The 19029-nt window shown below is 39.2% G+C and overlaps 2 protein-coding genes across 3 annotated transcripts in view; one reads left to right on the top strand and one right to left on the bottom strand.

Moving 5' to 3' along the window:
- Positions 1 to 1455: 1455 nt before the first annotated feature.
- On the bottom strand, positions 1456 to 2974 carry Prosalpha5 (proteasome alpha5 subunit). Its single transcript, XM_033333138.2, has 3 exons — positions 2844 to 2974; positions 1918 to 2478; positions 1456 to 1841 (listed from the first exon to the last, which is right to left on the bottom strand). Exons 2-3 carry the CDS (start codon positions 2476 to 2478, stop codon positions 1674 to 1676), a joined length of 729 nt encoding a protein of 242 aa, XP_033189029.1. The 5' UTR covers positions 2844 to 2974; the 3' UTR covers positions 1456 to 1673.
- Positions 2975 to 3332: 358 nt separating this feature from the next.
- LOC117156238 (Wnt oncogene analog 2) overlaps positions 3333 to 19029 on the top strand; it is a 121359-nt gene continuing 105662 nt past the window's right edge. The window contains exons 1-6 of one of the 2 annotated variants that reach the window (XR_013060025.1): positions 3333 to 3603; positions 3679 to 4152; positions 4259 to 4770; positions 4839 to 5041; positions 7010 to 7073; positions 7196 to 7467. The gene's annotated coding sequence lies outside the window, so the exon portion shown is untranslated. Of the gene's footprint in view, positions 3604 to 3678; positions 4153 to 4258; positions 4771 to 4838; positions 5042 to 7009; positions 7074 to 7195; positions 7468 to 19029 lie in introns of those variants that run through there. The other variant, XM_076624126.1, reaches the window with a different exon arrangement.

Raw genomic sequence — 19029 nt, 5'->3', positions numbered from 1 at the left:
AATCCGAGCGAGCGAATCGTAGCGGGATTGAACGCTTGAAATGGAATAATATCCAATAATCTGGCAGCTGAGAGAACGGGATAAAAAGGGACGTTTTATCGGAACATCGCAGTAACCGAGCGAGTTCCCGAACCATTTCCGGCTCGGCTCGCTTTCTGTCTGTCCCCCGGCCACCGGGCGAAATTAATTATTGATTTCGGATACAGGCATTCACAGCCCCGGAGAGCTTTTAATCGAAAACGAACCAACCGTCCCGTTCGTTTCCGTTCGACGTGAATTCAGCGATTCGCTCTACGAGAGTATGTGCTACGCCATCATCGCCACTCTTCTTTTAACGATGATGGCTACTTCAGAGATAAAATGGGAATATACGAAGAAGGATTTGCTTGTATATGCTCTTTTTGTATATCTAATTTTTTCATTAATTGCTTTCCTTCTTTTTAATTATATATAATACATCTGAATATCTAATTTCGCTTTTTAAAATAATTTGTTAATTTGTAATGTTTGGTATTTGTATAATATTTATTGGTTGAACGTTGGTGGTTTTGAAATAGATCTTAGAAATTTGTGTAGCTTTACGAATTGTGTTGTGAATCGTTCTAATTACACCATGGAAAAATTTTTACGTTTCAACTCTGTTATATGTATTTAATAACAGATGAAATATGATATATGCTTTACGAAGATTTTCGACCGAAATGTCCTAAATCTCTGTAGCATTGTTTTTAAAATTGATTGATCGTGATTAGATTTAATCGTGTCCGTTATAAAACGTTTTTAAAATATCGTGCACCTGCATCCATGCGACCGATGCAAGATGTCTGTTTCAAGATTTAAAAATAATCTATTACTGCGTTATTGTCAATGTAAAAGTTTGATCGGATATTTTACGAGAGTAATGAATATTATCTCTTTGATGAAATTAATTAATTAATTAATGTGTAAACACAGATGTGCAATCCGAAAATTAAAATCAAAACTTTCGCACAAAGGTATAAAATATCATAAATACATATAGCTTCGAAATAAAAAATCATGCGACTGAAATCTACAAAAATATTTTATTATGTGTTACCTTGTAAGGATAGAAACGTAATTCGAGGATAGGAGGTTACAAACACCAAAATACATGCTGCGATCTTTTCAGCCAACGGTGGATAGAGACGGAAGGGATGGAAATGTACCAGAGGTATTGGATTTTGACCGCAATGAATCTTCTCTTGTTGACGGCAAATTCTCAATTAACTAAATTAGGAGGTGAGAAAGAAAAATCGTGTGAGTCGCTTTGTTATACGAAGATGAGGATATGAAAAGGATAGTTATAAAAAGAATTATCTTTTATGCGATTATATTAACGTTAGTAATATTTAAACTTAATTAAGACGTGTTAAGACATTAACAAATGCACGAACACAAAAATAATTAGGAAATGGTATCAAGGAATCTTCGATATAAGATTAAAGATATAATATATAATTTACTATTTTTGCAGGTGATTTGAAAAAAGGTGAAAATACAAAATCTTTCATCGTGTAGAAATTCCATATTCTTTAAATGAAAAATGTATGTATAATTTTCGGACATACAACTCCCATGTAACTCATATCCGCTATATGTAAATATACGTATTCATGTCAATAAAATTAACATGTTTTAAGTGCCCTAAATTTCTAAGCGATATCTGTAATCACCTCCTGCAATTCAGCTTTTGTGAACATATGAAACAGTTGCTCGGGAGTCATTGTCATTACTTCTATATTGTTATCGCTCAGTTTCTCTTCCATAACTTGCTTCAATATAACCAAAGCTGCCTTTATCGCTTCTTTAAGTGTCATAGACTGTAACAATACCGTAAAATGTTGAAAGGCTGTTCGTGCAAAAACCAAAACATTTATACAAATATAAATATCTTACCTTATGATACACTTCTTGGAGGTTCTGTTGCGCGCCTTCGCTTCCGGATCCAATAGCTTTGGCATCAAATTGTACAAAGGTGCCAGAAGGATCCATATGATACAACTGAGGCCCTTTTTCATCGATACCAGCGAACAACATTGCTACACCAAATGGCCTCGACATGGCACTACCATCGTCGTCACTGTCTCCAAATTGTATAGCTAGGTTAGATACAGCCTGAGCCGTTGACTCCACAGACATTCTTTCGTTGTAGACGAACCAATGATTTTGACATTCTACTCTAGCACGATCGATCATAGTCCTAGAGTCAGCTATTAAGCCGGATGCGGCGCATCCAATATGCTTATCAATTTCTACGATCTTTTCCACGGTTGTGGGTTCCATTAAACTGGAAGTGATACGTTTCTCCACAACTAAAACAACACCCTCTGATGTTGCGATTCCAATGGCAGTGGAACCAAGTTTTATAGCTTCTATGGCATATTCAACTTGGAATAACCTCCCTTCTGGAGAGAAGGTATTAACACCATGGTCGTATTCAGAACGTGTTAAAAACATCTGAAAATAAAAATACATACGTTGTTAAGGTACACAGTGGATTAAATTTTCTGAAGTATAAAGATAACAAGATTGTATTTAGATCGAAACTTTGAGGTTATGACATCATAAATTTGGTATCAATGCATTTAATATTATTTTAGAAATGATATATAAAAATGGTATCTTTCAAATATAATTACGGTAAATTTGCTATTCCTTAGTTAATTCAATAATGACTACAATAATTATAAAAGGCCTAAATAGAATGTGGTTAGCTCGGAATGACATAGCAAAACTAATAGATTTAGAACATGAATATAGAAACAGACAAAATGTAAGACCCACTTAAAGTTAATTACTTTTCAAGAGTTAAGAAGACTTACCTTCGAGATAGCTTTATTATTTCAATAAAAATTGCTTAATAATAAGTTTAAGCCGACTGTCACAAACGCTAGTCACGGAGAGACTTGAATTTAATGGCGGGGATAAATACAGACGCGTATCATTAATTCTCGGAACCCTAATGTTAAAGCACAATTTATTCCTAACTTCAGAGTACAGAAATATTTTCAAAATCAAGATATTTAAAATTGATTACATTTATCGCTCAATTTAGGCAATTATAACACAAAAATTGTAATATGCAAATAATGCTTTAACTTTTTAAGAGCATGAACAAAAATAATGTAATACGATTTGAACCAATAATTCACTAGTTTACGCAACGTTAGTCAAAATATATTTACAAATTTCAAATAATATTGATCATATTCAGAATTATATACCATTAATCATTAAAAATACGTTCTACCTTTTTGTTATATCTAATTTTGTAAAATTATTTTCTATATTGAACTTTTATAAATATATTTTCTAGCATCTATTTAAAGATGGCTCCTGTAACATGCTCATTTGAGGTTGTGTCATCAGATTATTCTATACAATATCAGATTGTATACAATACAAATAAAAAAACGAACAATCATTCTTCGTAAAATAAATAACGTTACAAATAAGGATTGACATAATGAACGGCAGAGATATTCATTTATTACAGAAATTGAATTCTGCCTTTGCTGAAGAAAATTGGGACGAGTTATTGAATCTTCTCAATCCAAAAATGTTTAGATCATTTGAATCGAAGTATGATTTAAAAAATAGTACGATACGTAACAAAACGTTGTTAGACAGTGAATATAACAGATCGTTAAATTTCAGGGAATTAATTGCCTTTCCAGTCTTGGCAAAAGTAGCACAAATTCTTACAACCGAAGACTCTGTCGTCCCAAACGATATAAAGATTGGTTGCTTAAAATGCCTAGGAAATTCTTGTTTTAATAGTTATGTACACCAACAATATATTTCAACTACAATCGAGCGAGGGACATACAGTCACGATTTATATCGCGTTCTAGCAAGTAACGAAAATTTAGAAGAGATTGAGAATTCTAGCTCTTATCCATTCGATTCTCATTTTCCTTACGAGGGTGTTGTAGGATGGACATCGAACGTTATTACAGCATCTCACTGTAAATTCGATAGCGATCTGTCGGATGAAAAGTTGGAAATTTTAAGATTAAGTATCCAGTTTCTATGTAATCTGTTTACATTTGCGTGTAAAGATAGTACCTTTCCAGATCAATATAATATACTACAATTTTTATACAATACTGATTTAAAGGATGTAATAATGTAAGTACTGTTAATATAAATCTATATTGTTAATATATTCTGTTGAATTATTTTGTTTTAATCAGGACAAGTATTCGAGTACTATAGATTTCTTATTTACTTATAGAACTATGACACATTCTAAACATATCCCAATTGTTAGAGCTTCGTGTGCATTTGTACATAATGCTTTGAAGGAATTTGAAGGAAAAACTTTCTTGGAAGGAGAAAAAAAACGTTTATGTTCACAATTATTGAAAGCAACTAAAGAAGGTTTTGAAAGTGCAAAGGAGGCCCTGATGCTTTTATTATCTGAAAAGGACATACTGCAAAGCGTGTACTGCGATATGACTATCGAAAATAAATTATGTTTATTAGAAGTAATTTATAACGAACTCTCAAATTCAATGCACAAATTTGGAAACGAATACAAATTTACGAAGGATGCGATTGAATTCTTAATTAAAAGATTTTGTAGAAAAAGTGATTTGATTTTGAAGACAGTGGATACGTATTTAGATGAAATAGAACCTACGGAAATTGTCATTCTTCTTGATATTCTTGGAGCCTTGACTTCAAGATCTTGCGAAGAATGCAGTTTTCTAAAGGATCAGAAGAGCTTGCTTATTAATTGTAGCTGTAAGTATATTTGTTCATAGCGTAATTCTTTTATAGCATAAAAATATTCGATTCTACATTTTTTACAGATCTACTAAAGTCCATTCAAACGATTGGAAAACTATCAGATAATTATTTCACGCCGCTACAAAAGTTGAGCGATGTAGCTTCAGCGATACAAGGGTCAACAACGAAAAGTGATTTAGAAGGTCATCCTACATTTGGTTTTAAAGCTGGTTTAATAAGGATTATTGGAAATATGTCATACAGAAATAAGGAATATCAAGATCTCGTAAGTGTATATTAATTCTTATTTTCTACTCGTTTGTCCTTTCTAAAATATATTTTGAACAAAATCTATTTTTTTGTGAATGAAAATTTTAATCTCTATATATTCAAATTTGAACTGAATACATTTTGTCGTTGACAATATTAAGGCACCATCAGTTGATAATACAAACAGTACGTTTGCCCTCGAATGTTTGCCTGGAAAGTAGCGCCTTAGAACCCTGTACGGTGGCAATCGCAACTGCATCACGTACTACAAAGAATAAACTACGAAAATTCCCCGTTGTATCGTACGAAAAGCGGTAGAATTTTTTTTCAATCAGTCATTGATCTATTAATTTTTGCAATGATTTCTTGCGTGCTCTAACCTTCAACCCCGATCGATCATTTGTCAAGTGCACCCGCGTACAAAGACCTTTTGCATCGTAGATCATCTTCTGACACGCGAAACGAAAAACAAGGAAAAACAAAAGACAGCGAAGTGTAGGGTAGAGCGTAGATGAATATTACAAACCTTGCGCTCGAAACGACTCTCTGGTTGCTCGGTTTTTATTCAGCCCCTTTATGCGTGCACGGGCATTCGCGAGTGATCGTTATTGCTTCTTATTGATTTCATCTCTGGCGCGCAAGAGACGGGATACAAAAGAAACGAGAACGGATCCCGCGTGGCGCGCACTGTTCACCGAACAAAGGAAAATTAAGTATCCTGTCCGAGTCGAAGACGTGGCAATTTAGCCAACATCGGATCCCGCGTTAATATATTAGCAAGATCGAAGCCATGGCCGCTGTTTTGCCGCGTACGAATCGTTTTATCGATACGCATGCGATCGATACCACGCAGGAGTGCGAATCGAGACAGACCTCGATTTCTTTCTTTCTTCTCTTTTCGTTCCTCGCTTCTTCTTCGCCTTTACTATTTCTGTATCCGTTTTTTTCAGTGTTTGGATGGTGGAAAGGTGTCGAAGGCGATCGTGTTCTTAAATTTCGTTCGGAAAACACGCGCACTCCGGTATTTCTATCCTTCTTAAGTAATTTTAAAATGTGCATATCCTCGTCACGATTGCTCGTAAAATACGACGTTCTCCCGCGTTATGAGGTTAATATACAAACCGGCGGTGACTTTCGAGCTATTCCGTTGAAACGAGCGTGGTTCGTAATGAAAAATGTGTGTATGTGTGTACGCGTATCTGTTTGCTGATGGCCATCGCAAGGTGCTCCTCGAGTAAGTAGGGGGTATTACGTTTGAAAAAATTCTCGCGAAGACCTTCTTCGTCCGTCAGCTTCAATTTCCAATGATGATTCGTATACGATGGTTCGAGGTGTATGGATTTAGGTACTCGTCGATAAAATGTATCGTCGCTCCGACATGCGATTCAATTACGTTCCATTCGATTTTCAATGGCGGCTCATTTTTCACGAACGAGAGTCCATGAACGCGGCCTATGGTCTGTAATGTATCGGGCCGTGCAAAAATAATATTTTTATGGCTGCGCGAATGGCGAATGCGATAAATCAGAGTCCACGCCGTTGCTATAAAAATAAATTAACGTCCGCGATGCTGTGACGATGTAATACCTTTTGAGTAACATGGCTGATCCTTTTATGGCATCGCAGGGGCTTTATCGAACTCGAATTGAAAAAGGAAATTTTAAATTTCGATTCTTTAATTCCCTATTCAAATTGAAATTTGAATTCTAAATTAATCTATATCATACGAGAAGCTTTAAACCACGATTAATCGTTGCTTCGTCATTTACGCTAATTAATATTAGCTATTGTCTCGGTCAATATCTACTAACTGTGTATATAGTTTTACACGCTTGCAATAATTCGGAAGTATGACGATAGCGTACTTTGTACTTACCAAGCGACGATTTACAATCTTATGCAGAGTCTCGCAGTTTTATACACGATACCATAAGCATACATAGGTTTACACACGCGTGTTCTCAACGATGTTGAACGTTTTCAGCTTCGAGAAATGGACGTCGTACCTCTGCTTCTGGACTGCTGCAATATAGACGCGAGAAATCCACGTAAGTAATCGAGACTCGTTTCCTTTGAGCTTCGCGATCCTTTCGTTTATTGTGATTCGCGTGAATCCTCGATGATATCCCGACACGCTAATTAATGCCCGTGTTAAATTTTACACGCGCAGTTATAATGCAATGGACGATCCTTGCGCTGCGGAATTTATGCGAGGATAATCCGGCGAATCAAGAGATCATCCGGAATTGCAACAGAGTCGGCGTCGTGGAGAGCAGCGTGCTGCAGGAAATGGGTGTCGCGCTGCACGAGGACGAGGAAGGAAAGAAAATTGGAATCGTGCCCTTGCCGCGTGAACGAAAATAACAGACTTTATCGAAGATCTTTCACACGGAGCCTCTTTGGCGAAGTCTCTCTTCGTTTTTATCCATTGGCTCGAAAGAGGTATGATAAAGGACACGTATCGATCGTATTTTTAGCCCTTTAGAATATTATCGAATTCGATGTTTGTTTTCTTCGTATTTTGATCGAGTCGTGAAAAAATATGCTGTTAGAATTTTGAATGAAATTTAACGAATCCGTAGGACTAGAATTTTCATATTAAATATATAGTAATTATATAGCAATAGGTAGTATACGTGTATATACATAGATTTTTTACTCATGTTTGACTAATTTTTTTTAATAACGTATAAAGCAAGACGTAACGTATTGATATCTACAATTTAGACAATCGCTGGAAACATTTTTACTACAACCTATTTTAGTAAGCATTTGACCGAGTCAATTTTAATTTTACCAAGTTCTGCTATAAAGAATATACTTTTCTATTACAACAAAAAGAATATGAAACTTGCTTTCGTATTTTAAAGTTTCTCCATCTGCCCATTCTTACCCGCCATAGAAATCCGGCGATTTTCTTTCGATTCGTTTCGCCCTATTGCATAAATTGAGATGGCAATTTCTATTGCCTCGCCCTACATAAAAATGGTATCAAACTGTCGTAGTATGAAATAAAACGAAAGAAGCTAGAAAAGAATACAATAAAAAATCAGGAAGGACAAACTTAATTTTTAACGATACTTTTAATTCAGTTTCGAATTGGAGGAACAGCGGTTTCCTTTGGCACGGCAGTCGCTTTCCACGATCTCGACCGTCCATACGGATGTATAATCACGCGACTCGTGTTAATTATATTACTATTTACCAGCTTGTGTATCGATAGCTCACCGGATAAGGTATCGGTGATCTCTTTATCGGCAGTTAGACCGCAATAATTATTCGAGAGTTAGGCGACTGCAAACGTATCTTTCGTAGCGTGTGTCGACTGTAAAATAAGCCTACAATTATAGTACATGATAGGTACCATTACATGAAATATGATATCGTATTGCGTAAGGAGACATTATATCTGCATTCGCGGCCGGCTGATTTACGGTACGATAAAAGCTGCCACGGGTTCACGGTCTATTAGCAGTTACTAATGCAGCTGTACGACTGTACGTCCGCGTCTGTCATTGCGAATTCGTTTACGAACGAACGTTTATTAGCCATCGTTGAGTATCGATAACATCTTACTATCGTTCAAGTTTATTATTACGTTTGCCGGCGTCTCTAGAAAAGTGGAAATCCGTGATTTCGTTAAATGGTTGTCTTACTACTTTGCTATCCTTACGATTCGTCGTGTGCGGATGTCTCGCTACTATTTAAGTTTACTATTATCCTCGCCATTATCTTTAGGAAGATGGGAAAATTTCAACTGTGTTATCGTATATTTCCTTTTATGGTCGTTTATATCTTTTCGCGATTTCTCTCTTCCCTGGGAATCGTTAATTGCTTGTCTACTCTGAAGCGTGTAACGCCAATGGAGAACGACGCTGTCAATCTATAAATATCAGCAAATATCAGCAAATATCAGCAAATATCAGCGAAATATCAGCAACGTTGCGAACTGTACCTGCCAAGATTCAAATAGAAATCGGCGGGTAATTAGATCGATATCACGATCGAAATTCGTTCAACGTGAGTCACAGTTGTATAAACGTTTTACAAAATGTAATGATACGTTTCTATCAATATACGCGGACGTGATTCACGATCTAATCGACTGTAACCAACTGTTTGCTGATTTATAATCTATTGTCTGTAAAGAACTGCATGGCATTCCTTCATTTTCGTTTTTCGTTATTATTCGTTATCGAGTTACCGTACGTTTGTTATCTGAGTTACTCGAATAATCGAAGTTTCGAGCGATGGAACGCGACAAAAGTAGCACATCGAAAGATCATAAACTATCATACACGAGATCATAGAAAAAAGATCACGAAAAAATCGTGAAATTCTGCCGCAATTATGTTCGAGGTAAATTTTTTAGCAATTTATCGCAAGAATGACTGAAAATGATATTATAAAGGAGATAGTAGACCTCTCTAAATATCGCAGAGGCAAATCTTCAATGTCTAACGTTCGTGTTATTTAAGTTTAACGCAGTTTTTGTAGGATACAAAGATAATGGGAAAAATGCAGGAGAAGAGGACGAAAAAGACGCTTTGCAGGAAAATTATCTGAACGATGATGGAACGCTTGTTCATCGATTATTCTAAATTAACACAGTTATTTATAAAACGCTTCGTTTCGTCGAACAACGGTTCAAAGAGTCGGGGAGAGAGAAATTACGAAAAGGAAAAAAGGACTGTGGCGTGGACACCGCAGAAGCGGGTTTGCACGATCCGCGGGAGATTGCTTTTAATTTAAATATCAAACGATCCTGGACGATTAATCTCGCGCGGTTATAATGGCCGGCAATTAACGCGAAATTTATCAGCTAATTATACGCAGGGTTAATCTCGCCGTGGTAATGATACCTTTATAAAGGCGAAACGACATAGTAGAAGGAGAGAAAAAGACAGGAAAGAGCAAAACAAAGGGTGTATATCTGCGTTAGAGCGCGTTTTCGCGACTCAAAGTCTGTCAATATTTATCAGTCAAACATAGAATATCATTTTTCTGGAAAACGAAACCTAATATAGATAAATCTCATTCTGTGTTCTTCATTTATTTTTTCACGTAGAATCAGTCTGGTCGTAGTTGTGCCAGTAGTTACAGAATCGTATATTCCGTATATCGTAATGATCTCAACCATTATAATCGAGATGTAGTCTGCAGTTACGAACATAATTCGTCATAAAAGAAGCGGAAGGATTTTTCGTTCGAGGCAAATTTCTGTGTCTTACGATAAGAGGTTTGATAATATAGAAGCCATTTTCTATGCACTTGAAGGTCGATTTTGCCTAGAATGCATAAAACAAGTAATCGTAACGTGGTTGGTATCGACCATTTTCGTTCGGGGTTAATCTTTATCGATTAATATTCATAGATTCCGATAGCCGATGCGTGAAAGCACGTGGATGAGATCGGTATCGAATTCGTGATTCCACGCAGCTTCTTGATCGATCGATATTTCGATCGTTAAGTACCGAATTCCTTGGTTTAAGGATTCATGCTGAAACAATTGTCTTTTCGATAAATTTAACGCCTTATCTACAAACAATGAGATATTTTGTGTTTTCGATTTTGATATTTATCGAGGAAATCTTATTTAACGTGGTTTCGATGTTAACGAGATAAACAAGATGAAGTCATTTACGATTTATCGACAAATGATAAAATTTATTAATAAACGATAAAATTGAAAGGAAGAATCTGTAGGTTAAATGAAAGTTTCGCAGAATATTACACGGATTTAACGATTGTATCTTCAGACTTTTATTTTTAGGCTGCTTGTGTGCTACGTTAAAAAAAAGTCTATCAGAATATAGAAACATCGTTCAAAAGCACGTTAGCGTAGTACTCGTGTCTCGTCCGTTCGATTTTCTAAAACGGACGAAACGTTCGAAGAACGTACGATATCTCGTAATTCGAGCGAACAGTCGAGAACAAATTTTACCTTGGCGTAAATTGTTCTTTACGATTAGAAATATTATTGCAACGACTGGCGCAATTATCCATGGTTTCGATACGAAGGCAGAACGCGGTGATGGAAATTGCATGTTGGTATAATCGGCGATTCAATTAGTTAGGCGAGCGGAAATCGAGTGGAGCGCGAAAAACAAGCGACGCAAGTAGGGTGTAAACAGGCAGAAAAGTAAATCGGCTAGCATGTATTAATAGAGGCCGCGAATTGAAGCTATGTCGGTGCCTAATAAGTCGTGGATCCCCTTTTAAACGATCTCTGCCTCGAACGGACCTGTGCGCCTACGCGAAACTTCTCTGAAAGAGCCGACAGGCCGATATATTTCCCGTGCCCTCGTATGCCTTGCGTACATCGATCGTGTACGAAAGAGTTACATCGTTATACAGGGTGATACCTAATCGTGCGCCGATTCTGCCAAAGACAGATTCGCGATTTTTGGCGAAAACGAGAAATTAATACTAAATCAGCGTCAATCAAGATCTTCGTTATAGTTACCTAACGATCTAAAAAATACTTTCTTCTCAAACTCGAAGAACGAAGAAACGAAGAAAACTTTGTTTTTCGCGGTGTGACGACTCCGAAAAGACGAGTCGTCGGCCCATCGAGGACGATCGCGGCTCGCTTCTGCTTAAATTTTAAGCGACGGTTTCCTCGTTCCAAATATCCGAGCTTTTACGGTCCATAAAGGGACGAGGGCTGCTTTTAGTGGCTATTACACGAATCCCCGGGTCGGCGCAACATTTATGGCTCATGCACCGTGTGCGGCAGTCGTTAAAACACATTTCGTGGGACCATGCGAGAGCCTGAACGCGAGTTCTGTGTTTACGTTCACGATTAGACGCACGACATTTCTTCGCCAGCTTTTCTTCGCCAGGATCTTAGCGGAGGACGATCCGCGTCTAGGAGGCGAATGCGAACACACTTTAGCGGAATGTTTTACGGCGGTTCAACGCTGACCATCCGTACAACTCGCCTTGGTAAAATATACAACGTTCTTTTTATTCCTTCACCGAGATCTTGGTAGTTTGTTTAATGGAAACTTCTCCGACAGGGTTACATGGGATTTGTTAATTCCCCGGGGTTCGTGTTATATGGCCTTTTAATGGAATTCTTAAATTTGATTTTACGGCCTCGGTTCTAACGTTGCAGCGTGTTCAAATAATTCTGTATCTAAGGGACAGATTGATATTCACGATTCTTCGTCTCAAGCGCGTCATAGGGTTTTTCTTCGAACTGTCAAAATCTTTCCGCTTGTTGAAACAAGGGAGAAATTGCGACGTAAAAATCGTGACAGTCGATCGCTTTTGTTGCCAAGTGATCAAATCTATTTGGCGAACAGTCCAACTTTGCGTAAACAATTCAATTTTCGATCGGTCGGAACGCCGATAGAAAACTGGTTAGGATATCGATCGGGGCCCCTCTGTGAATTGTTTTGCATAACTAAATTGTCGCGAGGGAACCGGTGTCCAAATTAGAAAAACGAAAACCGTTCCGTTCGAATAATTACGAAGCGATCTAACTGGTATCGAATCACTTTGCGACAAGTAGGCCAATAAATTAACATCGTTAATGAGCCGCTAATTACACTGCCGTGCCACGGAACGATTTGATTTATGCGAGACTAAACGCGCTTTCCACTCCGCTAGCTACGCTGTGTATTAACTTGCATGTTCACCTAAATCGCAGGGTATTAATTAAATTTTGGAAAATTCGATTTACAAATCGAGCGTAACACGAACGTTGTGATATCCGATAAGCGCGATAGATGTTTAAAAATGGCATGTAAAGTCTCGCTTTAATCCGTTGACTTTTAAAAATACGATAACAAGAGTACGAACGCGTTGATGATTTTGCTTCTTCGTTAGAAAGATGGGAGATTTATTTCGAAATACATATTTTGCTTTTTCTTTCGTTAAAGCTATAACGCGAAGGGATATACAAGCGAAACGTATTACCAATTAGAAATTTTATAACCGGATGTACTAAGAAGTTAGGTATTTTTGAAACGTGTTTTCGATATTTCAAATATATCGCTCTTTAGATAAGTTCGAAAGAAACGTTTTAACCTTTTTACGACTGTGAACCCATATACAGAGTGTCCTGAACTCTTTTATTATCTCGCTGTTCCGAATTCACCGTATTTTCTAGATAGAACGAAACGCACTACAGGATTCAGATGAAACATGTACGTATAATTTATAATCTTAGCTTACGATCGTTTAGCTATAATCGTTAAATAGTTAATGGTTCTTAAATGATAACTCGACGACACGAGAATTTTCACGATCAATTTTATGAGTTAGAGCACAAACCCCACGCATGCTTGAGATTCTTCTATAATGTGTTGTTAACCCCATCAAGTCGACTAACACGTCTCTAGCGCGTTATGCTCTTTCGCCAACGTACACAAGGGTATATCGGAGATATCGTTTCGCCTTTTACCCTTACGGCTTTCCCTTGTTATCGGCGAAATACGTTAGGAAAATATTCAAAGTTTAAGACGATACAAGTTGCTTTCTTTTAAACTATTTTATATACGCGTGAGTATAAACAAATTCCTATCGAGCGTATAACTCGAAAACCTTCCTTGCTCTGTGAAATTCCTGCACGCTTAATCACGCCTCGAATAACTCTCGAAACACCTGTCTCAAACTTCGACAAACCGATTGACAAAACGTTCGATAAAAACCAAATTGCCGATCCGGAAGAAAAATGCGGCGAACAAGCCGCACGAAACGGACCGAGTAATCTCTGGAAAGAAAAAGAGAAAAGCAGCCCGATGGGTTCGCTGGCAAAAATCATAGCGGAAGACTCGCTCGTGGTCGCGGTAATTGCCCGACGAAATTGAATCGTGCCGCGTTGAACGCGAATCTGCGCGATAAACGATCGCACACGCGCAAACAAACGGGATCACGTGAACCGAGCTAATCGCGTTTCAACGAAACCAAGAAACCGACGAGACCGTTTCAAAAGGCAAAATCACGATGATGGTGGTTTGTCGAGAGCTGCAACGGGGTGGTTTCAGGGGCCCACATGATGTCGCGGGCCGATCAAACGCGGCAACCCGACCGAAATTAACGAAAGGAATTAATCGTTGCGAACGATCGCTCGTTCCCAATATACAGATGTACACTCCTGCTCAAAAGTGCTAGGGCAAGATGTCTCGTACGAAACGCGTGATATTAAGGTTTCTACGAATGTAACGAATACTTTGGCGAAGAACTGGCTTTTCGTTGGACGATATAATCGCGACGATAACCAACATAGACTCGTTTAGTCACGGTAGCGGAAATCTCATTTTTTCGCGCATATATCGCAACGATCGAACGATTCGTAGGAAACGACGGTCAAATATTATTTTTGTACTTTTCCATTTTTAGTCCTCTGGATCGCCCTTTGTCGGTTTCCATCTTCTTCTAACACAGCGGCGAATTATTTTCAGCTGTGACGCTTTCGAAATACATACGCGATGTGTATAATACATGGACGATAGTTGGAGGACGTTAAATGGCATTTATCGGTACTTTATGTTCCAATCTTTGAAATTTCTGCGCAACTTTTATATTTCTTCCACTCGCGTGTCTAGTCTAGCGTTATCGATTTCTTAAAAGAAGCAAAAGGATAAAAACCAGGACGAAAGAGTCGAAAAGGATAATTCCTCAAGCTTTTCCAATTTTGAAGCAAATATAATAATTTATTAATAAATTGTCCCAAGACTTTTGAGCGGGGGTGTATAGAGAGAGAGAGAGAGAGAGAGAGAGAGGAGGGTGGGAGAGAGAGAGAGAGAGAGAGAGATGACTAAATTTTCCGTTCTGGTCTGTTTGCCGGCTGGCATGTGGGCATTATCTTTACGACCTCCTCGCCGTGGAGTAGACGCGAAAGGACGAACGCATGCGCGATACGCGGCCCGGAACACGGAGAACACCGAAACCGGAGAACCTGTTATCAAAGAAACGGTGGCTACCGTACCGGGCCAATTATCATCCGACTCGAAACGAACCAAGGTCTGATCCCAGACGCGAGTTTCACTCGCCCTTAATTTCTCATCGAGGAATCCCTCCCAATAAACGTGGCTTCTTCGTGAACTCGTTGCGAGTCGGTGGATCAACGAGATGGTCGAAGACTATCGTTTCGAGAGTCTGCGAGCGATCGAAGCGCAGGATGACGGATCGCGGACTGTTTAAGGGGGTCTTTGAGGAAGTTGGAGGAACCTTGTGGGGATTATCGAGCGGTTGACGGTGATTGTTCGTTTAATCGACGAGCGAAGATAATCGATCGTTAGTGGTGGTGTAGATGGTCTCTTTTTGAGACGAATATCGGAGAGTGAGTGATGAGATTTGGTGCGTGAAAGTGTTACAGAGTCGATACGGAGGAAAACGGTGGTGATTGGGATCGAAGAAATTGTCGTGGTTCGAGGAATCGTTGTTCCGGAGTCGTAGCGAGGTCTTTCGAATGGAACGATGACTTTTTGAATCTTCTTGAATCTTTTTGAATAAAATCCGAGCCGAACGAACGATCAAAACGTTTCACGATCCAAAGCCGATGATCGTACGGAAGCTGAGAATTTTGGAGATCTTGCGAGAAACGACGTTGAAAAATTTCTTTACGAATTGGTCATTTTTGTCGAACAATCCGCGATCGAAAGCTGGTAAACGCGAGTGAGAAAGTCGAATTTCAGAGACCATCGATCGGTTTTATTTTTAAAACGAGCAGTTTCGTTGTGAAATTTTCTCGAAATAATCTCGACTCGACTGAATAATTCAAACGACCCAGTATTAATGACCGAAGACTGTACGCGATATAGCCGAACTTTGGAATCCCGTAGAGCTTTTAAAACACTTTTATCTTTGCAAAGAATAACGTTTAAACGTTTCCCTCTCGAAGCAGCGGTTTTTCGTCAAATTCATTCTCAACGCGTATCGAAGCTAAAGGTAAAAGCTGCCGCAAATGACAGGAAAATCAAAGTAATTCGCATCGTAAGCGAAACACTGAAATAAACAAAAGCGAATTGTACAAATATAGATCTGATTAAGCAAAGCCGCTAAAAAGAGAATCGAGATACCGTGGAAACAGACGTTGAACGAAAGCAAACTAGTCTGGGATTTAACAAGCTATAGGATGCCAGAACGATCGCAGTTAGGTTAAAATCGTAATCTACAACGAGTGTAAAAAGCCAATTTCACGAGCAATCGTTACACTTTAATACGCAAATCGACAGATTCAACGTCGGTCTTTAACAATTTCTCGCGAAAAAGGTGGCGAGATGATGAAGCTATTCCGGGATGAAGTGGTTTGATTCTAGATAATGATATCTCGGCTAAGAGGATGGAAGAGCCAAGTCGTCGTGATGCTTCAATGTCTTAAAGTGTAACGTCTGTTACCGCTACGGAACGAGACGGCTATTTATTCGTTCCACTCTTAACCCTTGCTTGGAAACAGGGGCAAAAGAGGAGTGCAAGAACTTTGGTAAATTGTAGTGATCGGCCGGCTGTCGGCTTGTAACCACCGGTTACTTGAAAAGTCAGCACGATTTATCTCGTGACTCACGCTTCTAGATCGAACCGAACATTAATTAAACGCGAATACATTCGCTCTTTGGTCTTTAGTGATTTTCGCTTTCGAACGCGAACATCGCGTGTCTAGAGGTTTGTTCTCGCGTTTCGAACGTAATTTCAAACGCGATTGGCTCGAAATAAAATAAAGGAATTTTTTAATAAGTGACTTGTTCCAGTGCTCTTAGCATGGTCGCAGGAAGTTTAGATTTCGAACTCGAGCCTGTGGACGGTTCTCGAGATAAATTGCAAATTGAAATATATTGCAAATTTTTGCTTCGAATTTCCAGTGAATTTTGCAAGTTAAACGACGCGACGTCAAACAACGTTCAGAGATAGAATCTAAGAAAAGGGGCGGGATTTGTTCGTAAAAGTTATCTACCTTTGGTCACTTTTGGAATTTTAGAGACAACTGGCAAAGGAAAAGTGCGAATTTACTATTGAGAGGATATTCGAAAAGATCAGCGTGGATATTATAAATCGCGACCTAATAGTTTCTGCGACTTCAAAGTCAATCGCTAGTTTCTGCGAAGCAATCCTAAATGCGGTTGAAGCAAAGAGGATTCAAACGTCTTTCAAAGTCGATTAGATCGCGCTCGACAACTTCTTCCTCGAAGCGAAGCAATTAAAAGCAAGAAACTCATGTACTTTAATGTTAGATCCCTGAAATGTCTATGGTGCGGTGAACGACTGCCGCGGTACGCTTTTAAGGAGTACGAAAGAAGAAGAGCTTACTTAGATCCCTCGAACATCGATCACGCACTCGGTAGCTTCTTCGCGCGATTTTAAGAAGAATTCAAAGGGGAGAAACTTTTTAAGGACGAGTTTTAACGATAACTCGTTTGGAAGGCAATCATCGACTTGTTCATAACCATTTTAAGAGAGTGCGGTGCGAGCTTTAACAGCGTATATACTGGTAGAACGATCGCGAGAGAAAAGATATTTGGTGATTATTTTAGAAACATTTTTGGACGAACTTAAAAAAAGAAAGACTATGCCTAGCAACGTTCATTGCTCCCGAATAACACGAAGACCGATCAATCCCAGCATCCTGAAAACTCGATCGGGCGATCGTCGACACAAATTCGCCAGAAATTCGACTAAAGAGCAAAAACCTACGCGTTGTTCGCAACGATAACGCGAATCGTTTCTTCCGAACGAAACTCTAAACAATTAGACGAACCGTAAAAAGAGTCGTATAAGTTGGAAGAAGAAGACTGGTCCAAATTCCTTCGCGTGCATACCAAACTCTTCCACCGTTGTTCCAGTTCAAAGAAACAGAAGTTGTCATTATCAAATGCCGATTCCGTCCGCCATTAAACATCGCTACCGCGTCGTTTAAGGATCCAAAGGATCCAGAGCGCGTCGCAAAATCTCGTGGCTCGATCGACGGCATTCTTTCGTCGCGGAGAAAGCGTTGCCGGTTTTATCGGGTTGCGCTCGATGATTTATGAAAACGCGGATCGCGCGTAATTACTCGTTCGTGTGACCGATCGTGGATCTGGAAGAAGGAAGCCACTGCGCGGGAGATCGAGGGAAAGATCCGCTTTCGCGACCGGTTGCCAGTTTTTCAGACGCAAGATGGGAAACGGCAGTCCTTAGGTAGCTCGATTCAGCGACGATGAAGGGGATCAGCCGCTTGTTACTCGGGTAAGTTCCGTTTCTAATGGCTAATCGATGCTTTCCTGCGAACGCCGCCCGATAATTTAATTACGACCGCGGAGATTCAATAAAGACGGTTTTTGCGTTCTCCAGCGGAGTTCGATAATTCAGTCGGCGTACAGATTAAACGTAATTGCTGGCTGAACCAGTGGTTTCGCGATTGTTCGAGCTTCGGCCGAAGGAATAAGGCCTCTGTACCGGATTTTCGAGCCGGAGAAGTCGTAAATGGGACGAGAAAGCCTGTTAAGGATACCGGGGGAGGCTATGTTTTTCCACTTGTTCGATGCGTTAGGTTAGATCGGTTAGGTTGGAGATGTAGGTAATATTCACGAGTCATCGAGTACTTGGTTTTTCGATACGTATTCTAGCGATGACTTTAGCTTTTGCCGTGACTTTGTTCGAACCGTATGTCTCGAATTGATCGAGACGCTGATAAAACGTTGAAAATCGTTCGAAAAATGGGACGACTAAGCTCGAACTGAACGACGCAACGGTTAAGACGAAGCGAACGCTGATGTACCATGATAAAATGAGCTTCGTAAAAAAGAAACCAAACGTAGGACGAAATTTCCTCTCAAACGATGGAAAGATCGAAAATCTGTTTGCCCATACTTCACCTCCCATTACCGAAAAATTACAATCGCGGCAGTCGATTTACGCGTAGCGGCGTTCCCAGTTTCCTGCGGTTCTCACGATCTTTCTTTTACTCGGGACGGCGTGGTATCGCGTGGCGGCCCTTAAAAATCACGTATTTCCGTGGGCAGGGGCGATTTTTTTTTCTCGAAGCGGAGGCTCCGCGAACGCATTGACGAAGGGAAA

This window comes from Bombus vancouverensis, chromosome 14 (assembly GCF_051014615.1).
Source record: "Bombus vancouverensis nearcticus chromosome 14, iyBomVanc1_principal, whole genome shotgun sequence".
NCBI classification, from domain to species: domain Eukaryota; kingdom Metazoa; phylum Arthropoda; class Insecta; order Hymenoptera; family Apidae; genus Bombus; species Bombus vancouverensis.
This window is presented reverse-complemented; position numbering and strand designations above follow the sequence as displayed.

Coding starts and splice junctions, on each gene's coding strand:
- Prosalpha5 (XM_033333138.2), bottom strand. CDS start 2,478: ATGTTTTTAACACGTTCTGAATACGACCATGGTGTTAATACCTTCTCT. Junction 1,842..1,917: donor TCCAAGAAGTGTATCATAAG/GTAAGATATTTA, acceptor GTATTGTTACAG/TCTATGACACTTAAAGAAGC.